Genomic DNA, 21,980 nt, shown 5'->3' with positions numbered 1-21,980 from the left:
CATTTAATACCATAAATTACAGAGAACTTACTCGCCTGAATTGGTAAAGAGGTCTTGCTCATCTGGGAGTTCCTTACACCAATGGAATCACAGATACAGTTCCTAACCCTCTCTTACCATATGACTAGAAGTGAACTTACATTTCTTTAGATCCCAAGACGAGCACCCTTTCTATGTATCATACTGACTCATATAAGTATACATCAAATGTTCAGATATAGTAGCACTGATAGATTTTTACCTGTGATACATTGTTTAAATATGTAAACTCAGAAATATAAACTCAATTTATGTCTCCCAGAATGAATTCTTTTTTTTCCTTTTTCTTTTTTCTTTTTTTGTGGTACAATGTGGGTTAAGTGACTTGCCCAGAGTCATACAGCTAGTAAGTATCAAGTGTCTGAAGCCATATTTGAACTCAGATCCTCTTGAATCCAGCGCTGGTGCTTTATTCACTATGCCACCTAGCTGCCCCTTCCCAGAGTGAATTCTACAGATACTTCAACTAACAACACTGATAAGCACTTTAAAGAAAACCCAAATCTAAAACATACTGCCTATAGTATAATAATGAAGAAGGGAAATTACACATAAATGTTTATATTTTAATAGTACAATGAAAAGCACAAAGTAGAATAAATAGATTCTATACAGCAAACCTAAGGTGAAACTGTGAGAGATATTTTCAGACAATTTTAGTGAACAATGTAAAAATATTACATCTTCTTTCTTCATGTACTGGCATACCTTTGTTCAGGTACTAGTCATTATGGTAATAGACATCATGAATATGAATAGGGAGAAACAAAACACTGTTTAAAGTTGTGGTTGGTGCTTAATGCCAACCATGCAAAATTATAGCAGCAAAAAGAAATGAGGCTCTTTTAGCTTCTTTCCATTTACAAACTTACTTTATTTCCAAGATATGCTATGGGAGCCGACCAGTAATACTTGGATTTGAGCATTTGCATGGCCACAGTGTTGTTGATACTTATCTGATGCAGTCCATCCACCTGGTTTTGCTGAGACTGGATATTATTTGAACTGAACAGGTCAGTGACCAGCCACCCAGACATATCAGTCACCTTAAAACAAAAAGATCATAGATTGTTAGGATTGAAAGTGCCCTTAGATATTCTTAGTGCATAGATTGAAAGTTAGGAGCGACCTTAGAGGACATCTATCTCGTCTATCTTCCTCATTTCAGAGATGAGAAGAGTGAAACCCAAGTAGGTTTAGTAACTTGTCCAAGTTCTCAAAGCTCCTAAGTCACAGAATTATCATTAAAACACCGATGTTCCCTTTCTCAACTTAATACCCTTCACTTCTCAGAGAGCTGGCAAATCTAGGAGTACGCCTAACTTATCTCTAAGTAAAGCAAGGCCAATTACAAATAATAAAAAACAAAGAAACAAAAACCAGTACAACCCATAGTCATGTGTTTTAGAGTTAAACAGAGATCAGGAAAAATTAAAGGAATGCAATTAGAAACTTGAATAAAATGCTTTTTTCCCTAGTCCACCTTCCCAATAACAAATATGACAAAAAGTCAGCATTCTCAACTCATGCATTCCTGACATATAAATCTTTTAACCAAAAATCATTCCAAGTGTGTGGTCATAGGAACTTTTCTTTGCTCTCTGATGCTCCTGAGAGATGGCCCCTTCTCCTTTTCCCTGCTCAGATTCTTTCCTTATCACTTCTCACTTCATCCCAAATAGTAGGATCTTTGTTGGCAGCATAGGAGGTAGCATCAAGGAAAGAGGGAGAGAAAGGAAAACAATTCCTTGATTCCTCTCTTCCCCTATGCGCCTCAACTCCCATCTCTATTTTTTTCTTTTCTTTTCTTTTTTTTTTTTTAGTGAGGCAATTGAGGTTAAGTGACTTGCCCAGGGTCACACAGCTAGTAAGAACATGTTAAGTGTCTGAGGCCAGATTTGAACTCAGGTACTCCTGACTCCAGGGCCGGTGCTCTGTCCATTGTGCCATCTAGCTGCCCCCCATCTCTATTTCTTATCAGATCTATCAAATGGTCCCCAAAAGAAGCATGTGGGGGGAGGATGAGAAAAATAAAAAGCAAGGGAAATCTTCATACATCCATTCTGGTCTTCATATATTCCAGCCAACCTTAGAACTCTCCCCCTTTCTTGCTCTACTGGGGAAGGATAATGTGAATAGGAGTAGATATGGAGGATCAGGCTTGTTATCGCTTTACTAGATGAGAAGCTCATACTCCCATGCTCATCCTTCCCAAAGCCTCCATTTCAGTTCCTTGCCCCAGATTTTGTGAAACATAGCCTTTTGAAGCTTCTACCCTTGTCTTTTCTATACCATACTCGACCCTGCCCAATTCCACAGGAACTAACAATAATGATGGAGTTCTCCAGGCAAGAGGTGAGTACCATTCTTTGACATCAGCCTCCTGGAATCATGGTTGATCACTGCACTGATTAGAGGTCTTAAGTATTTCAAAGCCTACGTCCTATTAAATTTAATGTGGTCACTTTGGTAACCCTCGGGGCATGGGCATAGGATCATACCTGACTGACGGGCCAGGAAAGGCTATCACAGACATCAGAAACACCAAAGCAGAAACATTCTGTGCAACCCTCCGGGTTCCTTTCCTCCAGATTATAAAATCCTGGTTTACAATGATCACATTCTTCCCCTTCAACATTTTCCTGTAAGTCAGCATAAAAGAGTCTTCTTTAACAAAAACAGGTACAGACAGGCAGATACACTGGTGCTTCAGTAGAGGCCCTCCATAACTTAGTAAATGATCTTTAAGAGTTGTGATGTCCTACATGACTCAGGCAGGAACTTGGTGCTGAACCTCTTTGAGTTAGCTAGGCTGGATTCATGGACGATATGCATCTAGTCCATATTCAGGATCATACTCAAGGACTTTTCTGCTTAGTGGTACCTGTCATTTGTGTTTCACTGCCATAGCCATTATCAACCAAAGGACTCTCCAGAGCCCTTTGTATCTCTAGCACTTAGCACCTAGACCATAGTAGGTACTTAAATGTTAGTTGACTGACTGACTGACTATATACCTTAAGTGTATGCAGTCATTTGCCTGTTGTCTCCTCCACCACAATATGCTTTTATTTCTTTTTCTTCTTTTTTTGGTGAGGCAATTTTTTCTTTTCTTCCTTTTCTTTCTTTATTTCTTTTTTTTTTGGTAGGGCAATGGGGGTTAAGTGACTTGCCCAGGGTCACACAGCTAGTGAGTATTAAGTGTCTGAGGCTGGATTTGAACTCAGGTCCTCCTGACTCCAGGGCCAGTGCTCTATCCACTGTGCCACCTAGCTGCCCCCGAATATGAAGTCCTTGAAGGCAGGAACCATGTTTTTGTAATTCTTCATACCTCCAATGCTTAGCATAGTGGCTTGTACATAATAGTAGTTAGTCCACATAGGTTGGCTGGGTGGGTCCAGGAGGACTGGCCACAGAGATGCTGAAGGACTAGAGTTCCCACAGGTAAGTTGACTGATTTCTCATCAGACCATATTGAGTTCCATTGATTCCAAATTCAGAACTTACTAAAACAACTTTGGCTAAGGCATTTGTGTCCCAGTTGAGCATAATATAATGTCACATTTCCATATAGAAGACTTCTGCTCTACCTTAAATAATTCACTCAATTACACCAGAAAAAAATTGTCTTTTCCCAGGGAACCCAAATGAAAAATCTATGCTCACTTCTTACCTCAGTTCTGCTCTTACCTTACAAAGACAAGGCTCAGTACATGGGTCATCATTTATACTACCCGCCAGACTGCAATTGCAACGAAAGCAATTTGGGTAACCCTTGTAGCCGAACTGGCAACGATCACATTTTTCTCCTGTGTAACCTTCTCTACATTGGCACTGACCTGGCCAGTTCCCTTAAAAGATAGAAATGGAAGCACTCAATAGTGAAGCATCAAACGGTTAAAAGAATAGAATGAAATGGTGAGACAAATTGACTGACAGGATTCTCTATGGCACACCTTTCCGCATGAGCTAACTCAAAATCCTGGATTTATTTCAAATACCCACAAGAAGACAGAGAAATTAATTGGGTCACAGGAAATTCTTGACTGTCTCTTCATCCAAATACTCCCTCATTATGCACACCTACTTTAGTAACCGAGCCTGCATATGGTGATTCAGTTTCCCTTCACTTGAAGAATGGAAATGACGGACATTTATCATTTGGATAGGAATGATTGGAGGCTTTGCAAGATAATATTTTCCAAGTATTTTGAGCTTCTTGGTTGATATTAAATGAACATGTTATTAATTCTAGGTTCCTATATGGTTTTATAACATTTTCCTTCCCTTTAAAAATGCTTGTTGTACATCAACACAGATATGCTATGAAATTGTCACATTGGTAGCCTACATAGTATACAAACATTTGTAAAAAACCAGATCTAAATAAGCAAAGGAAAAGAAAATCATCCGCACATACATAAACCAAACACTTACCATTCAACCGGTCAGACTGTTGATCATCCTTAACACAGATTGAACTGAGTGAACCAAAAGGATCACAATTACATGGAAGACATGGATTGTCCTCATAAGGAGAAACCTAAATCAAGGACAAGTCACTATAATGAATAACAGCAGAACTGATAATAAACATAATGAAAACCAGGCTCAATCAGTATTTGCTGAGTGACCGTGAAAAGATTTCCAGAGCCCCATTTTTCCGAGTTACAAATTGGGAGTAATTATAAGCCAGGAAATAAGTGAAGTAGAAGTTAAATTCAGGTCTCCTTGACTCCAGTCCCAACACTCTCTTTACTGTAACACCTAACTGCCTCATAATAATATATGATTATGTGATTTTGTAACAATTGTAACAATAATCATCATATCATGATACTGTGGTTATTAGAATAATCATAATATTTTATGACAATAGTTATGACAGCTTGTATTCATATCATGTCTCATGATCCACCATATTCTACACATTTAATGTCTCATTATGGGATGAAGGTGAATGACCTTGGGTTTTGGAAGGCCATGATGGTGGAATGCAATCTCTGACAATCCTACACCAAGCTAAAGAAGCTTTGGCCATAGGCTTGGTGATAGACTGTCCATTACTTGGGGACTGGACTGATTAAGTTCAAAAGTCTCATTGCCAGGGCCAGCACAGGGTGATTCATTTTTCAAGGATAGTAACTCCTGAAGATTGTCTATTAAATCCTGAGGGATTAGAGCTATGTACCAGTGGCACAGAATGCTGACATAGGTTTCCAAATACCCTCTGTCACAAAATCCCCCAAAGTTATGTTATCCAAGTATTCCTATCTTCTTTTTCCAAATAAGGAAAGTGAGGCTTAAAAATACCAGGTTACTTGTCTCTGATAAAACAGTTAAGAGTTAGATATAGAACCCAAACCCTGGTTTTATGAGACCAAATATTGTAATCTTCTAGAGCAAAAGTTACAATAACAGTATTGTTAAAATCTTTGTATTCTGCCTATTACAAGGAGGTAGATTACTGAAGATAAAATATATCCAAATGGCAAGGGAGATGTATAAGCTCCCTTTTGAGAGTGAGAGCTTTGAAGTTCATTAGCAAAACACCACCCCTTTACATTGCCACTGGTCTTTTCTTTCTTCAACCCTGATGAGCTCCCTTCTGTTCCTAAACAGAGATTAGGGACTAAAAGAAATTTAGGAAGCCATCTGATCCAATGCCTTCATTGCACAAATGAGTCTGGGAAGGTTAATTGATTTCTCCAAGGTCACATAAGTAATTAGCTGAGTCAGGATTTGAACCCAGGCCTGTTGTTTTCATTACAGTGCTTTTTCAGTAATATTGCCTGCTTCTCTATGGGATTTATTTAGCATTCATTATGAATACAGAACTATAGGAAGCATTGTCAGGAAACTTAGACATCTTAATTTAAAAAGCTTGGTGCTACTTCACATTACCAGCTGAATCTGTTCTTTCAGAATTATTATTTAAAAAGTAAGCCAGAATAAATAGAGTGTTCTCCATATGTTGTTGTTTAGTTGGTTCAGCTATATCTGACTCTTCATGATCTCATTTGGGGTTTGCTTGGCAAAGATACTAAAGTAGTTTGCCATTTCCTTCTCCAGCTCATTTTATAGATGAGGAAACTGAGGCAAACAGGGTTAAGCAACTTGCCCAAGGTTATGTATGGTTCCCTATATAAAACAGGGTTAAATTAAAAAACCTTAAACTTGGATTCCTAAGTTCAAGCAAAGGGAAACAAGACTAAAAAGTTTTTGTTTTTGTTTTTAATAGGAAAAGGATCTGAAATTCTTAGTAAGTTGCATGCTCAATGCTAATTAACACTGTGCTGTTGCAGATAGAACAGCTAAGAGAACAAATACAGCATCCAGGAAACATGGAGTTGAAAGACCTAGTTCCTACTGACCTGCTAGAATTACAGCTGCAATATTATCGGTTCTCAGTGCCAAATTTTAGGAAAGGCACCAATAAACGAGAGAGCATTCAGAGAAAGGTAGCCAGGATACTGACAATTCCTGAGATTTTGTCATAGGAGGCTCAGTTGAAGGAACTAAGGATGTTAAGTTTGGAGAATAGATTTGGAAGGACATAGTATTTATCTTCAAGTATTTGAAAGTTTGTAATATGGAAGAAAAATTAGGCTTATTTTGTTTGGTCCCAGATAGCAAGACTAAAAAGCAATAGGTGAAAGTTTCAGAAAAGGAAATTAAGCTTGATCCAAGTAAAGGAAAACTTCCTGACAATTAGAGCTAGCAACATGAATTGGCTATCCTAGGAATTCAGAACTTCAAACAAAGCATGGATAACCAGATTCTCTTCCAAGAATGAGCATGACTACATGGGTTCTGAAATCCCTTAGAATGCCCAGTTTCTAGGATTCTACTATTTAATTTTGGTAGGAGTGGCACAGTGGATAGAGCACCAGGCCTGGAGTCAGGAAGACCCAAGTTTAAACCTGGCCTCAGATACTTATTAGCTAAGTGACCCTGGGCAAGTCATTTAACCTTGTTTGCCTCAGTTTCCTCAGTTGTAAAATGAGCTGGAGAAGGAAATGGCAAACCACTCCACTATCTTTGCCAAGAACAACCCAAACGGGGTCACAAAGAATCAGACATGACTGAAATGAATGAATAACAAAAAAGATCCAAACACTATAGCTTTGAACAAGAAAACTTCAACCTAGACTTAGAAGGAAGTAGTCCTCTGAAGAACATTAAAAGCATTGCAGTATCAATTAAAGTCTTGGGAAAAAAGATTTTCTCTTACAGATCCTGAAAGTCTAGATTATTTATTTCAGTCCTCAATTAAAAGTCTAAAGCACAGCTAAAATGAAAGAAATGTGCAGTTTCATATGCAATCATCTTTTTTTTTCCTATTCTATGTTATGGAAAGGTTTGTTTTATTTAAGTTAATGATAAAATTTAAAAAAATAAAGTGAAAGAGATATCACAGTCTTACTTTATGTGGTCTATAGTATCCATCAATACAAGTTTCACAGTTGATTCCTGCTGTATTTTGTAGACAATTAACACAGACTCCTCCACCTTTGAAATGCCCAGCAGTATTCATACTTTTCTTCTGATTGGCAACACTCTGATCATAGTAACAGTCTTTGGTTTTATTATGACAGTTGCACTCTAGAAAGAGAATGTTCCAATTAAAAAAAAAACTTATTTTGTCGTGCATTTAAAATACTTCCCATTCTCCTCAATTAACTGCAATTACTTATAGTTATGGGTTCATCTGATTTCTAGACTAAAAAATATTTTAAAGACTTTACAGTTGCCCAAAGATTAAAAGCATAACTCAATTGTCAGATTGTGTAATATTTAAGTTTCAAGATTGTAAATGTAGCATTTGAGCCATAAATTTAGTTATTCTAAAGACAACTTTAAATTCCAGGAACTATATGTATTATAGGATAGATAGAAGTGCTAAAGCTACTAGGTAGAAACTAATTAAGTAATCAAAAACTTACAACATATGTACAAATGAGGTAGGCATCCTCAATTTCCTTTTTACTTTTTTACCTTCACATGTGTTACCAGAAGAAATAGTTCCAGGTCTCCAAGGTTGCTGATGAAAACCAGGGCAGCATTCATTACAGCTCTCGCCACACGTATTATGTTCACACTGACACTGCAGTTTCTAATAAGAGCAAGATTGTTTTTAAAATATAAAAATAAAGAATTGCATGTTGTTCTTTGCTCAGAGAAGAATGAAAATAATAATAACTAACATTTGTATAGTATTTTAAGTTCTGTGACATGTTGAAAATTGTTTCCCAGAAATGTAGAACAAATCCATAACCATTCCAATTTGTTCTTGTGATATTAAAGTCATCAAGGTATACAAAACCCTTTGACCTAGTGACTAACCAGAACAAACAGCAAAAGCAGAAAGAAAAGTCATGCATACCAAAATATTCATAATAGCGCTTTCTATAGTCGAAAAACAAAACAAAAACAAGGGGGGAAAGTGGATGCCCATTGATTGACGAATGGGAGCTGGGGGTTGGAAAGAACTGGATTTGAATCCCTCCTCAGACACTTGATATCTGTATAACCCTGGACAAATTATCTCTCAGACTCAGTTTCTTCATTTATGAAATAAGGATAATAATGGCACCTCATTGAAAGGTTGATAGAAAAATCATATAATACAATACAGAAAAAGTACTTTACAAGCCAGAAATACTAATTTTTCAACATAGCTATAGATGATATTGATGTAATTAATAATCATTTATACAATGATCAGTTTTCAGTTCTGGAAAACAGATGATGAAATAAATACACTTTCCTCCTCTTAAGAGAAGTTGAGTCTATGGGGATATAATGATTCATTTGCCACAGATAAGGTCACAAGTTTGTTCAGTTTTCTTAATTGCTTTTCTGTGTTACAAGAAAGTGTTCATCCTGGAAGGGAGGGGGTTAGCATATCAGGAAATGACTAGCTGAAACATCAAAAGAGCAATAAAACTTTAAAAGATAGAGACAATTGAATGTACTTCTCGTTCTTAAGTTAAATGAGGTCACCTTTTTCTATTAAAAGGAATGTTCTTTATAGATAAAAAATTAGTATTTCTCTGTTGTTTCATTCAGATGTTAGCTATTCTATCTTACCTTTGTAGTTTCATCCCATGGGCAGCTACTAGCATGACCATAACAAATGCACATTCCTCCAATGGAAATATCTTTTATAGAATAATAATACTAAGGAAAAATAAAGTTAGAAAACATATTACTATTATATATTTTTTCATGCAAAAATGAAGAAAATCTTAAAACTTCTTTCATCAAAATCTAAGTTGCTTGATAATTATTATTCGTATAGATCAAAAGACAGTTTTTCCATGATATTCACTTTGTTTTGTAAATTGTGCCCCTCCCCAAATTGGTATTGATCCTGAATCAAATTAAGTAAAAGTCATCGTTCTACATCATTCATCAAAAACAAAAACAACAAACCCAAGCAACCCAACATAACTGAAATTACCCAGTTTGGTGGAATTCTCATTGTTTGAATAATTGTATATAATTAATCTTTATCTAATTGAACATATATTAAATCACATTTGTGCCTGGTTAGTAGATACTGATAAGACAGATAATAGGTTTAAATCCTTTTTTATGATGATTCAGTAATACCATCTTGTACTCAAAAGGTATTTGACTTTATTACAACTTTCACCTAGAACTGGATGTCCCATAGACTTCTTAAACTCAGCATTTCAGAAACCAAACAAATTATCTCTCCCCGCCAAATCCTCTCTTCTTCCTAACTTCCTTATTTCTTCATGAGTACCATCATCATCCCAGACATCCAGACTTTAAACCTAGGTGCCATTCTCTCTCACCTCCCATATCCAATCAGTGTCAAGTAGTCATTTCTATCTTCTTAACATCTCTTCTATAAGCCCCCTTATCTCCTCTGACACTGCCACCTCTCTGGCATAGCTTTTTATTACCTCAAGCCTGGACAATTAAAAGAACCTGCTGGTGGGGTCTGTCTGCCTCAAGTCTCTTCCCACTCCAATTCATCCTCCATTCAGCTGCCAAGGTGATCTTCCTAAGTATAGGTTAGATCATATCACCCCCTTATTTAATACATTCCAGTGGTTCCCTATTGTGTCCAGGATCAAATATAAAATCCTCTATTTCATTTTTAAAGACTCTTCATAACCTGGTCCCTACTACCTTGCCAGTCTTTTTACACCTCACTGCCCTCCCTGTAGTTTGTGATGCAATGCCATTGGCCTTCCTTATACACAACATTCCATTTCCTGACTGAGCATTTTCATTGGTTGCATCTCATGCCTGGAACTCCCTCTCTCGTCATTCTTTCTTCCCAGTTTCCCTGGCTTCCTTCATGTCTCAGCTAAAGTCCTACCCTCATCAAGAAGCACTTTCTAGCCCTCCTCAATTTTAGCACCTTCCGTTTGGACTTGTTTGTACATAGTTGTTTGCACATTGAGTAGACTGTGAGCTCCTTGAGGGCAGGTACTATCTTTTGTCTTTCTTTGTATCCTCAGCACTTAGCAAGTGCCTGGTATGTAGGAGGCACATAAATGCTAGTATGCACTGACCTTCATTGAAATAAATTTGAAATAGGAAAATCAAATAAAAAAGTAAATTTACACTAAACCATAAAAATCACTTCATAGAATAAAAAAGGGTCTTCTCTACTTACTCTTCTTGTGACTATGGGGTCAAGATCTTTAGGATCACGATGGCTGAGAGTCATAAGGTCAGCATTGAGCGTTCTAATCCTCTGCAAGCGGAGACGGATATATCGGGCTGAGGTAAATTCCAGCAACTTTGGTGAGAGATCATCGGCACTGGGTCTGCCATTGACCAGTGATGTGTGAATCTGAAGGGAAAGACATACCATTCCTTATATAATGTCTTTACCTAGTCATCCTAGACACCCTGTCACAAAGACTAAGACATGTGAAGAAGATGAATTCTAGGAAGAGCTAGTTCCCTACTTTATGCATACAAAAATCCATTAAATCATTCATTTCTTCATTTCATTTCATTTCATTTCTTTTTTTTTTTGGGGGGGGAAACGGGGCAATGAGGGTTAAGTGACTTGTCCAGGGTCACACAGCTAGTTAAGTATCAAGTGTCTGAGAGCAGATTTGAACTCAGGTCCTTCAGAATCCAGGGCCAGTGCTTTATCCAACTGTGTCACCTAGCTGCCCCAACATCACATCTTTTCAAATTTCTTGATGTATGAGAAATCAACTATATAATTAAATGTTATACAAATGTCAAACATAGATATAATATACACACACATATATGACATATATAATGTATATTTCTATGTTATTACATTTAGATACACCTAGATATATTCTAGTACATATAACTTAGTGCTTTACAGATAGAACTTTCTTTTTTTTTCAGGGCAATGAGGGTTAAGTAACTTGCCCAGGGTCACACAGCTAGTAAGTGTCAAGCGTCTGAGGCCGGGTTTGAACTCAGGTCCTCCTGAATCCAGGGTCCGTGCTTTATCCACTGCACCACTTAGCTGCCCCTAACTTAGTACTTTAAATCCTTCCTCTTCCTTTTTTTTTATAAACAGGTAATTTTATTTTTTTATACAGGTAAATAACTGTTTTATAAATAACATATACATATCAATTTATATAAATAATATATATGACAAATTAGTTTAAATATAATTACTACATATGTAAGACCTAAATAACTCATATATGCACAACATATATATTTATGTGTGTATATATAGATACATATATACATCCTGTACCCTTCCAGCACACCACCTTCATCTTTATGGTACTGTTACTACATCAACTACTAGAGACCACCCCAGCCTAAAGAGGAATAGAAATAGGAGACAGCATTTGGAGAGGGAACAATCTAGCACATGGAAAGAAAGCAAATGTGTTTTTAATGCATCAAAGTTATTCATTCCAACTTAGCAAAGCATTGCTAATGACTCTAATCCCCCTGCACCTCGCACCCTTCTTAACATATCTCTGTCTTGAGAAGAGTTACAAGAGAAACCACAGGATTTTTGCTGATTTCTATCATGTTACTGCTCTTCTAAAATAAATTAGTAGATGCCACGAATAGATGGGAAGGGGGGGGGGGGAAGAGAACAATTGCCTGTAAGCTCATATAATGCTGTGCTCTTTTAATTAGGCTCATTCTTGAAATAGTGCCAGGGCTTGTTGCCGCGTTCCAGCTGTGATGTGCACTTCAGACAGTTTTCTGTAGTTTTAACTCACCAGACCAGGTGCCACTAAAGAATAAATTGTTTTTAATTAAAACCTGACTTTAGCAACAGTGTGTGCACCCTGGGTCCTTCCAGTGCCAAAATGCCACATGCTTCATAAGCTATCTTACATCTCTGAACACGCAATGACACAAAGAGATAATTTCGTGAGTGTGTGTGTGTAATTAAGATTTATCTTTCTTCCTAAGCATTTTACCTCTTTCTTAAATATTTCAATAAATTACTCTGTAGAAGTAATTTGTGAATGGCATTCCTAAAGGAAAAGCATCGTATCAATGAAACCGCAACATGATGATAACCAAACTACCATTCTAAAGAGTAATATCAAAAAGTCTGAAATCAATTTTTAATTTTTTTTCCTTTTTAAACCATTAACTCAAGAAACATAGTCATTGGATGCATTTTGAGTATTTAAAAATGTTAGCTCTTAGGATGGTTGTTTCTAAGATTTTATTTATGAATCTCTGAGAAAACATATAACATACCTCTCCATGTTCAAGTGGGACTAATCTAGAATAGTAGGAGGTGCAGATGACTTCATCGTCTCTCTTATAAGTAGGGGGTCCTAATCTTGGAGTGATATTATACCGAGTCAAACATTCTGTATCACTGATGGCATAATACTGCCAGGGTGTGAAGTCTATGCCATCCAGGGAGCGTTCCAAAATCCAGTTTCCAGGTCGAGGAGCATTAGCAGCTTTGATGATAATATATGCCACTTGAAAAACCTAAATGGAAGAGATTGGAAAAATGAGAATCAGAAATTAGTAGAGGTGGTTCAAAAATGAATGAACTTCTTGAGAAAATGTTTATATACTAATGTAAAAAAAAGTTCCATCATTCTTTCAACCAGAACTTTGGTGAAAATTGAATGAAAATTATTTTTAAATGTTTTTTTTCCTTAGAAACATTAGCTTCAATAGAGAATTTTCTAAAATTACCCCAGCGACCTATATGGTATTAATTCCTATGAATAACAAGAGGGTTTTCTTGTATTTGTTTTATTTTCCTTTATTTTGGTTTTCTTAATAGTAGTATTAAGAGACAACTAATATTAAACTTAATGTTGAGATTGTAATGAGGGGGTGAAATCACTCCTAAATATAAGACTTTCAAAAGAATAAAGAGTAGAGATGCTCATCCCCTCAAAGAGAAAAAGGCCTATTTGTACAAAAATATTTATAACAGTTCTTTTTGAGGTGTATAAGAATTAGAAATCAAAGGAATGCCCATCAATTGAGGAATGACTAAACAAGCTGTGGTATATGATTGTGATGGAATACTATTGTTCCAAAAGAAATGATAAGCAGGATGATTTCAGAAAGGTCTGGAAAGACTTGTATGAATTGATTTATAGTGAAGCAAGCAGAACCAGAAGAATATTGTGCACACTGATAGCAATATTGTTTGATGAACTATGAATGACTTAACCATTGGAATAGGAAAACAACAAAAGGAGGGGGGAAAAACTATGGATGATATTTTAAACCCCCAAAAGCAATTAAGAGATGTAACGATTGGAATAATGCCACCTGCTGGAGACTTACTGTAGAAGAGTTCTGCCCATGAAGCGAAGGTCTTTGAGGGCAAGACCAGGAGTCTTTTCTTTGGCATCAGGAAGTGACGCGGACTAGTGGGAGGAGGAAGGAAGAGACTGGCGCTCAGTCTCGCGCTTTTTCCTTTGGACTCTGGTGGAGAGCGGAGCTAGAAATGTGCTCTCCCTTTGATAGATAGAAATCTAGGCCTTTCTCTCTCTCTTTACCAAATTCTTATTCTCCTTAATAAATGCTTAAAAGTCTAACTCTTGCTAAAGCTTATAATTTATTGGCGACCACTCATTAGATATTTTAGACAGTTTAGCTAGAATTTTAGCCCTTAACAGAGAACATATATAACTTTATCTTAAAATTGACAACAATCTACATATGTATCAGGGTACCATCAGTGAAAATATAGGAGATCAAGCAGGTTACCACAAACATTTCTGTTACAATGCCACTTTTATCTTCTGTTTCTCCTTCTACACTCTAGAAGAAGTCCAGTGGATTAATTCATTCATTTATTAATCTAATTTTGGTCAGAACCTTTACAATCAACATCAGTGTAGAAATTCCCTCAATTGATGCAAATCTCCCATTTCCAATGGCTTAGAGTCTTAGAGAGAATTTCCTGGAACACTGAAAGGTTGAGTGCCTTGCCTTGGATCACAGAGGCAATACACTTAAGAGGAAAAACATGTACCCAGGTCTTCCTATCTCCAAGACTGGCCCACCATATACTATGCAACTCTGTCTCTAAGGGTTATCATAGAAGAAATGTATTATCAGAAAAGGAAATGGAACAGTTATTTTCACAACACATACAAATACTCCACTGATAGCCGCAAAATGCACTGAGTCCTACAGGAAGGTCTTCAGCATATTGTGAATATCAGATCACCTGTGAGGGAGCTATAGAAGAACATGTAAAAGAGTTACACAGGATGAGAAGGGGTTGATGGGATGCAATTTGCCCTGACTGAGGCATTACCTGCCTACATTGATTAGATCACAGATTCTTTGAAGTATTACAGGAACAAGGAAATTTTTATTGAATGAATTATGGTGAAACATGACTAGAAGCAGAAAGTCATTGAAGTTATTCAGATATGGGATAACGAATAGCTGACCCAGGATGCAGAAAGGGACAGAAGAGATGAACAATTTGAAGGGTAAATAAAAAATAATGAGTGAATGGGTACTACAACAAAAGTGAGAAGATTCAAAGATAGAGCAGCTTTTGAGATTGAGTGATAAAAAGTATTGTCATTGACAGATAAAGATAAGGAAGGTGAAGATGGTATGCCAAGTTTGGGGCATGCCAAGTCTGAGTCTTATACTATGATGGGACCTCCAAGTGGACATTTCTTGTAGATAGAATACAGAACTGCATACAGGAGGCTAGGACAAAGAAGGAGAGTACTGTGGTGGAAGGATTATTGACTTAGGAACCAAAAAATACATGGATTCAAATCCTGCCTTTAATACTTATTTAGTATATGATTATGATCTAGTTATTGAACCACCATTTCTTTATTATAAAATGTAGAAAATAACATTTAGAGAATTTACCTTATTAAGTTGGTGTAAAGCTCAAAAGAGAGGATGTCTACGAAGTGCTTTTGCAAATCCTTAAGTACCATAAACATGCCAATATTATTATATGTATTCAAGGAAGAAAAAGGAGGTCAGTGACTCTTTATCTTCTGAGTAGATGGAGGTGAGTAAAATGCAAGAAGTCTGGAAGGGTAGGAGGAGGCAGACACCGTCTTCAAAACATTTCGTACTGGAGGTAACAGGAAGCCACTAGAGTTTATTGAATAGTATGGGGTAGGGGTGGGTAGTTAGAGGTACATGTAATATGGTCACTCTTGGCTTTAGGAAGATCAATTTGACTCCTGAGTAAGTGGAGAAGAGATGGGAAATTAACTTTCTATGATGAAGTTATCTAGGAAACTGTTAAGACCCACGTCAATGTTGTATTATTTACCTCCAGTCACTATGCCTGGGAAATGAAGCAGATTGATGGATGTTCTGAAAATTCAAGGAAGGTTGCAAAAAAAGAGCTAATTTAAAGAGCTCCCAATTCATTGTTAGGAGTGGAAGATCTCTGTTAAATACAGTTCTGCCCTAAATACAATGATCTGGTTGTAACTCCCTAAAAAATATAACAACAACAACAAAAACAAAAACACCTGTGCCACCCTTTATTTCAGGGGGAGCTTCTGTTCACATGATTCACCTGGGAGAGATCCTAGCCATTGCTTTTAGCCTGCTTTATCACCCTCTTGACTTTTCCTATTCTGATCCCAGCACACTGATGTTGCATCAATTTCTCCTGTCACCCAGCCTTGACTCTCACCAGCAACCATTCCTCCAAGATGCCTGGTTCCAGTCTTTGTACCTGCCCAGCACCTGATTCTCTATTTCACTTGACTAAGCAGTGGGCCAGACATGCTTTAATTAACCAGCCCAAATTTCCATGTCATACCACGATGTAGACTGCTGCTGCATACTCATTATCTATGTCTACTCCTCCATGCCTTCTCTGACCTTCACACAGTAGCAAAGTCCCTAAAACCAACCCTAGTCAAGGTTGACTGGAATCAGCACCACTCAAGTAGTAACAAACTTCCTAAGTCTTTGGTCTACAATGTTTTGCCTTTTCTTTAAAAGTCTAAGCACAAAATTGCTGATTAAAAGGACTTATAAGCTAAATTTTAAAATTCACAACATGGATAGATCAGTACCCAGAATCACAAGTACCCTCAGCTTTAGTTTCCCTAAACTCAACATGAATGTATATCCTTTTAATGGAAATTATAGCAAAAGCCATAAATTTTTGGTAATGAATATTTGTTATAATTTGTGAGTCCCTGGATCATTACTTTTTTTTTGGTGAGGCAATTGGGGTTAAGTGACTTGCCCAGGGTCACACAGCTAGTAAGTGTTAAGTGTCTGAGGCCAGATTTGAACTCAGGTACTCCTGACTCCAGGGCCTGTGTTCTATCCACTATGCCATCTAGCTGCCCCAAAGAAGACTTTCAGGCATTTGTGATGAAAAGACCTGAACTGAATAGAAAATTTGACTTTGAAATACAAGACCCTGGAGAAGCATAAAAAGATAAACAGGAAAAAGATTTCATGAAGCATATTAAAAGATCAAACTGTTTATATTCCTACATGGGAAGATAATACTCCAAAATCATAAGAACTATCTCAGTAAGGAATTCACAGAGGACACAGGATTGAACTGAATATGAAGGGATGATATCTGTAAAGCATTTATGTTTTGTTTTTTTCTGGGGCAGACAGGGTGGGGTGTCTTAAGTCTGCAGCTGGATTTGGGCTTGGGGCTTCCTGGGTCCAGGGCTGGTGCATTGTCCACTGTGCCACCTAAGTAACCCATGATGACATCTTTAAAATAGGGTTGAGGTGTAGGAGAAATAGACTGGGGAAGGGGGAAGGGGAGAGATGGTTTGGGGAGAGGTTGTTCACATGAAGGAAACAAGAAAAAGCTTATGGAGGGGAGGGGAAGACGGGGAAGGAATTGGGGAGTCAGTGAACCTTAGTATCATCAGAATTGATTCAAAGAAGGACTAACATACATACTCAAGTGGGTATAGTAATATATTTTTGCCCTCAGGAAGGGGAGGGAGATAAGGGGTGGGGGGAGAGAGGAAGGAGGGAAGGGCAGATTGGGGGAGAGAGCAGTAAAAAGCAAAACACTTTTGAGGAAGGATCATTACATTTTTATCTTGTTTGTATATTGAGTTCCTACTATTTGTGCTCATTTCTCAGAAATGGTTGGTATTTTTCCTCCTGATCTGGTACAAAGACCCCACTAAGCTTCCCAAAAAAGCCATTAGTGAATGGTTTAGTAACTTAAGAAATATGTGACCTTGATGTCATAGGAACATCAACCTAGATAGAGCTAGAAGTAACCTTAGAGCTATTAAGTCCAACCTTCTACTTTTACAGATGAGGAAACTAAACTCTCATCAATAAGTTAAGTGACTTCTATCAAGTCAAACAGGGAGTTATGTCAGAAGCAGGATTTGAATCCACATCCTTGGCCTCTAGAGTCAGTCACTTTTTCACTCTAACAAGTACTATAGCAACCCTCCTTCTCCCAACAAGTGCTTAAGCCATTTATACTTAGATCTCTATATTGATAATACTAATACTGAGGAAAGGCCCTTTGTGCACAATTTAATGGTTGCCCACTCTATTTTCCCAAATATATTCACTTGTTTACCTGCCATCCTTGGCCAAGAGTAAAAGTACACACAGGAGATGTGTGTATAAAGGAGATGTTGAAGAGGAAGTCTTAGTGTGTACATGTTGCATGTTGATGAAAGAAGGGTAGAGAGGGAAAAATGATTTGCAAAAGTATCGAGTTGGTTTTATAGGTATGATTTGTCACAGGAGAAATTGGTGGTTGTGGGGGTCCTTAGGGATTCCTCTTTAAAGAATTACACCACAGGGGGCAGCTAGGTGGCACAGTGGATAAAGCACCAGCCCTGGATTCAGGAGGATCTCAGTTCAAATCTGGCCTCAGACACTTGACACGTACTAGCTGCAAGTCACTTAACCCTCATTGCCCTGAAAAAAATAAAACAAAACATAAAAGAATTACACTGTCTTACACACAAATCCAATTAGAATAAAATAATCTTTTATTTAGGCACTAGAGAATGGAGACCAAGAGAAAAGCCAAGGACTTCTGTCAAGGGGAGATAGTTCAGAGCTGATTCTCTGAGATACCTATCTCCTCAAACAGGAGAAAGGCAAAAGCGTTTATAGATCGTAGATGGGGTGATCACCTGAGCCCTTATTGGGGGTGGTTGGGAGAAGTCAAGTGAGGGGTGGTTGTTCTGATTTCTGGAGCTATCTCTGTCCCCTGGCTTCCAGGCAGCAGCCATGCTTAATGGGCTTATCTCCCTTACTTCTCAAGGTGTGTCTGTCCTTTAGTTTAGCTTCTCAAAGAGAGTTACTCCAGACCCATGTCCTTTAGTTTAGCTGACCAGTTTAAATTTTAATAGTCCTGAATTCCTTGATATGTCCCAACCCCATCACAATTTCCTTTACTTTTAAATTTTACACTAAGGACTTAACTCCCTTTCCATAGAGAGAAGGAAAAGATAATTGTCACAAAAACCTCCTCACTGCTGCAGTTTGCTTCCAATGTTCAACAACAAAATCATCAATGGCTTCCCCTTTGCAGAGCAGGATGCCAGGTGCTGGGAGAGATAGTCATATAAATTTCATTCATGGTTCCTTGCCTCCATAGAGTTTATGATTTTTCAGGATGATAAGTTGCATTACCAGAAAGTATATTATCCAATAATTCTTCAAAATGAATGAATAAGAACACATTAAAGATGCACTCAATAAAGACCTGAGTTTTGAGACAAAAATATTTATTATCAACATGGAGAAATCAGAGAAGTCTTCATGGAGAAGATGGTATTTAAGTTGGGCAGCACATGATGGAGGAAGGAGAGATATTTCAGGCATAGGAAACAAAAAGATCAAAGGTCCAGAGTCAAGACAAGGCAGGGCATGATGAGAGGATAGAGAGTTAAGTCCAGTTTGGCTGGTGCATGGAGTACAGGGCAGGGAATATGGCCACAGGGCTGATGTGGGAGATAACCATTGAATACAAATGACAAGACTCCATTCACCTTCACACCTGGATGATACCAGAGGGAGTTCAGTAGCAATTATCAAAGTTAATCATTGGGCAAGTTCTGTGCTCACAGCCCAGAGAGGAAGGAAAGCTAATGGGAAGTATAAAGTGGTATGAGAAAATTATTAATAATAGGTATTTGGGGATTCCCAGAGGCACCCACTGAGAAAGCCGGGCCTGACCTTTCTTAAATTTAAAAAAAAAATTTTTTTTTTTGGTGAGGCAATTGGGGTTAAGTGACTTGCCCAGGGTCACACAGCTAGTAAGCATTAAGTGTCTGAGGTCAGATTTGAACTCAGGTCCTCCTGAATCCAGGGCCAGTGCTTTATCCACTGTGACATCTAGCTGCCCCTGACCTTTCTTAAGGTCATCCCAGAGTCAGGAAGTTACCTCACTCAAAACTACACCTACCTGAAAGCCTTGTTCCCACCAGGGGATGTGTTCTCTGGGCTCTGACCTCAGCACAATTGCCAAACCACCCTCAGATCCAGTGAACCAATAGATTTGAAAGATGCTGGCTCTGCTCCTACCCCCAGCAAGCTTACACAGACACTCTCCCTCTTTGGCCTGGGGACCTGGAGAGAGCTGAAGAGAGCAGATGCAACCCACTAGGGTTGCCCATTTTCTCTCTTCTCTCTCTTCCATTTCCTAGCTAGGCTTTCCTATCTTTCAGAGCCATGTGTGCTCTATTTACTAATATTTAATATGCTTTAATAAATGCTTAATGACCCCAAACTGGTGCAGTAGCCTCTAATTTCTAAGTAACAAATATATAATAAACCCCAGGTAATTTTCCCTACACTTAGAACAGAAATAAAGCAACCACATATCGTTTTACTCACCACAGTGGCCCACACCTCAGCCTATAACAGGCACCCCAGTTCATTTACTGCTGTAACTCCTTTAATCAAACATTTTCTCCATTCTGGTTTTATGTGAAGAGTGTTCCCTAATTGAAGAACTGAGGCATAGGGAAAAATTGTAAGGAAACACTTTAAGCTAAGAATCTCATTGTCCTTGAATGTGGACATTGATTGATATAGATTTATCTCAGAGGACTGGTTTGACTGCATCCCATAGATTTTTTTTTTTTTTTTAGTGAGGCAATTGGGGTTAAGTGACTTGCCCAGGGTCACACAGCTAGTAAGTGTGTGTTAAGTGTCTGAGGCCGGATTTGAACTCAGGTCCTCCCGACTCCAGGGCCGGTGCTCTATCCACTGTGCAACCCAGCTGCCCCGATCCCATAGATTTTGATGTGTGGTATCTATGTTGTCATTATCTTTGGTATAATCTGCTATTGTTTTTATAATTTCCTCTTTCACTCAGTCACTAATAAATCATTTTTAGTGAAAAAAAAAAGAATTTCAGCGTCCTTATTGAAAATGACTCTACTGGGGCAGCTAGGTGGTGCAGTAGATAAAGCACCAGCTCTGAATTCAGGAGGACCTGAGTTTAAATCTGACCTCAGACACTTGACACTTACTAGCTGTGTGACCCTGGGCAAGTCACTTAACCCCAATTGCCTCACCAAAAAAAAAAAAAAAAAAGAAAGAAAAGAAAATTACTCTACTTCCAGTTCTGAAGCTGGCTAACATTCTCATGGGTTCTTCACAAATCTGGGGCAGGATAAACAACCAGGGACCCTTATACATACAAGGCATCTATCCACTGAGAAGATAGTTATGAGAGTCAGAAAGTCAACAAAGATCAATTTAGCATATGCTTTACTAAATAAATTTAATCTACATGGTATGGGATATCTTTTGTGGAGATCAAAGCATGACAAGCAATATCTTAGTTCTCTTCTTAACATTATTCAACCTACACTTTCCTGTTATGTGCAGCACCTTCTTCCCAGACCTCCTATTAAAAAAAATTAAAATCATTCTATCTGTATATAGGAAGGGAAGAATAAAGTCATAATTTCTCTCATCTTTTGAAGATTTTTCTGAAATAGCCCTTTGAACCCAAGTAGTACAAAATGTGAGAAATCCAAATCTAGTCCACAACTTAAAAAAACCGAAACACCACAACCCCAACTAGGAATAATAATAGCACCTACCATCCAGGATTGTCATAAAGAAAAAAAATGAGATGATATTCATAAAATCCAAACTACAATTACTATTATTGTCATTACTATCCATCCTTCGTTTTTGAAGAGGACCAATGACATCACAAGGGGTGATGGTCGTGACTTAATCAGAGCTGTGATGTCTTCAGCGTGGGGAGGAAAAAAGCAACTCCTTCTACCAAACCACCAATCTAGTCTTATAATGTTCTCTTGGACACTGAATGATTAAGTGACTTTAACTCAGGTCTTTCTGATTCTGAGACACCTCTCCAATCCACTAACCCATGCTGCTCCCATGCTAAGATTTCCTAGATCAAACAATGGGGATACAAATAAAGAGAATGAAACAACCCTACTCTCAAAGAGTTTAAATTATCATGATGACATCAGGATTTA

General features: G+C 37.8%; 1 protein-coding gene across 1 annotated transcript in view; it reads right to left on the bottom strand.

The window, feature by feature from the left end:
* LAMA1 (laminin subunit alpha 1) overlaps positions 1–21,980 on the bottom strand; it is a 210,069-nt gene that overhangs the window by 132,908 nt on the left and 55,181 nt on the right. The window contains exons 4-12 of the mRNA XM_043975002.1: positions 12,766–13,008; positions 10,700–10,879; positions 9,133–9,222; positions 8,038–8,155; positions 7,466–7,644; positions 4,477–4,582; positions 3,730–3,890; positions 2,541–2,681; positions 912–1,085 (exon numbers count right to left, since the gene is read on the bottom strand). Coding sequence (XP_043830937.1) covers positions 912–1,085; positions 2,541–2,681; positions 3,730–3,890; positions 4,477–4,582; positions 7,466–7,644; positions 8,038–8,155; positions 9,133–9,222; positions 10,700–10,879; positions 12,766–13,008 — 1,392 coding nt within the window. The remainder of the gene's footprint in view (positions 1–911; positions 1,086–2,540; positions 2,682–3,729; positions 3,891–4,476; positions 4,583–7,465; positions 7,645–8,037; positions 8,156–9,132; positions 9,223–10,699; positions 10,880–12,765; positions 13,009–21,980) is intronic.

This window comes from Dromiciops gliroides, chromosome 1, assembly GCF_019393635.1.
Source record: "Dromiciops gliroides isolate mDroGli1 chromosome 1, mDroGli1.pri, whole genome shotgun sequence".
Taxonomy (NCBI): domain Eukaryota; kingdom Metazoa; phylum Chordata; class Mammalia; order Microbiotheria; family Microbiotheriidae; genus Dromiciops; species Dromiciops gliroides.
Note: the sequence above shows the minus strand (reverse complement) of the source record. Positions and strands in the feature narration are given on the sequence as shown.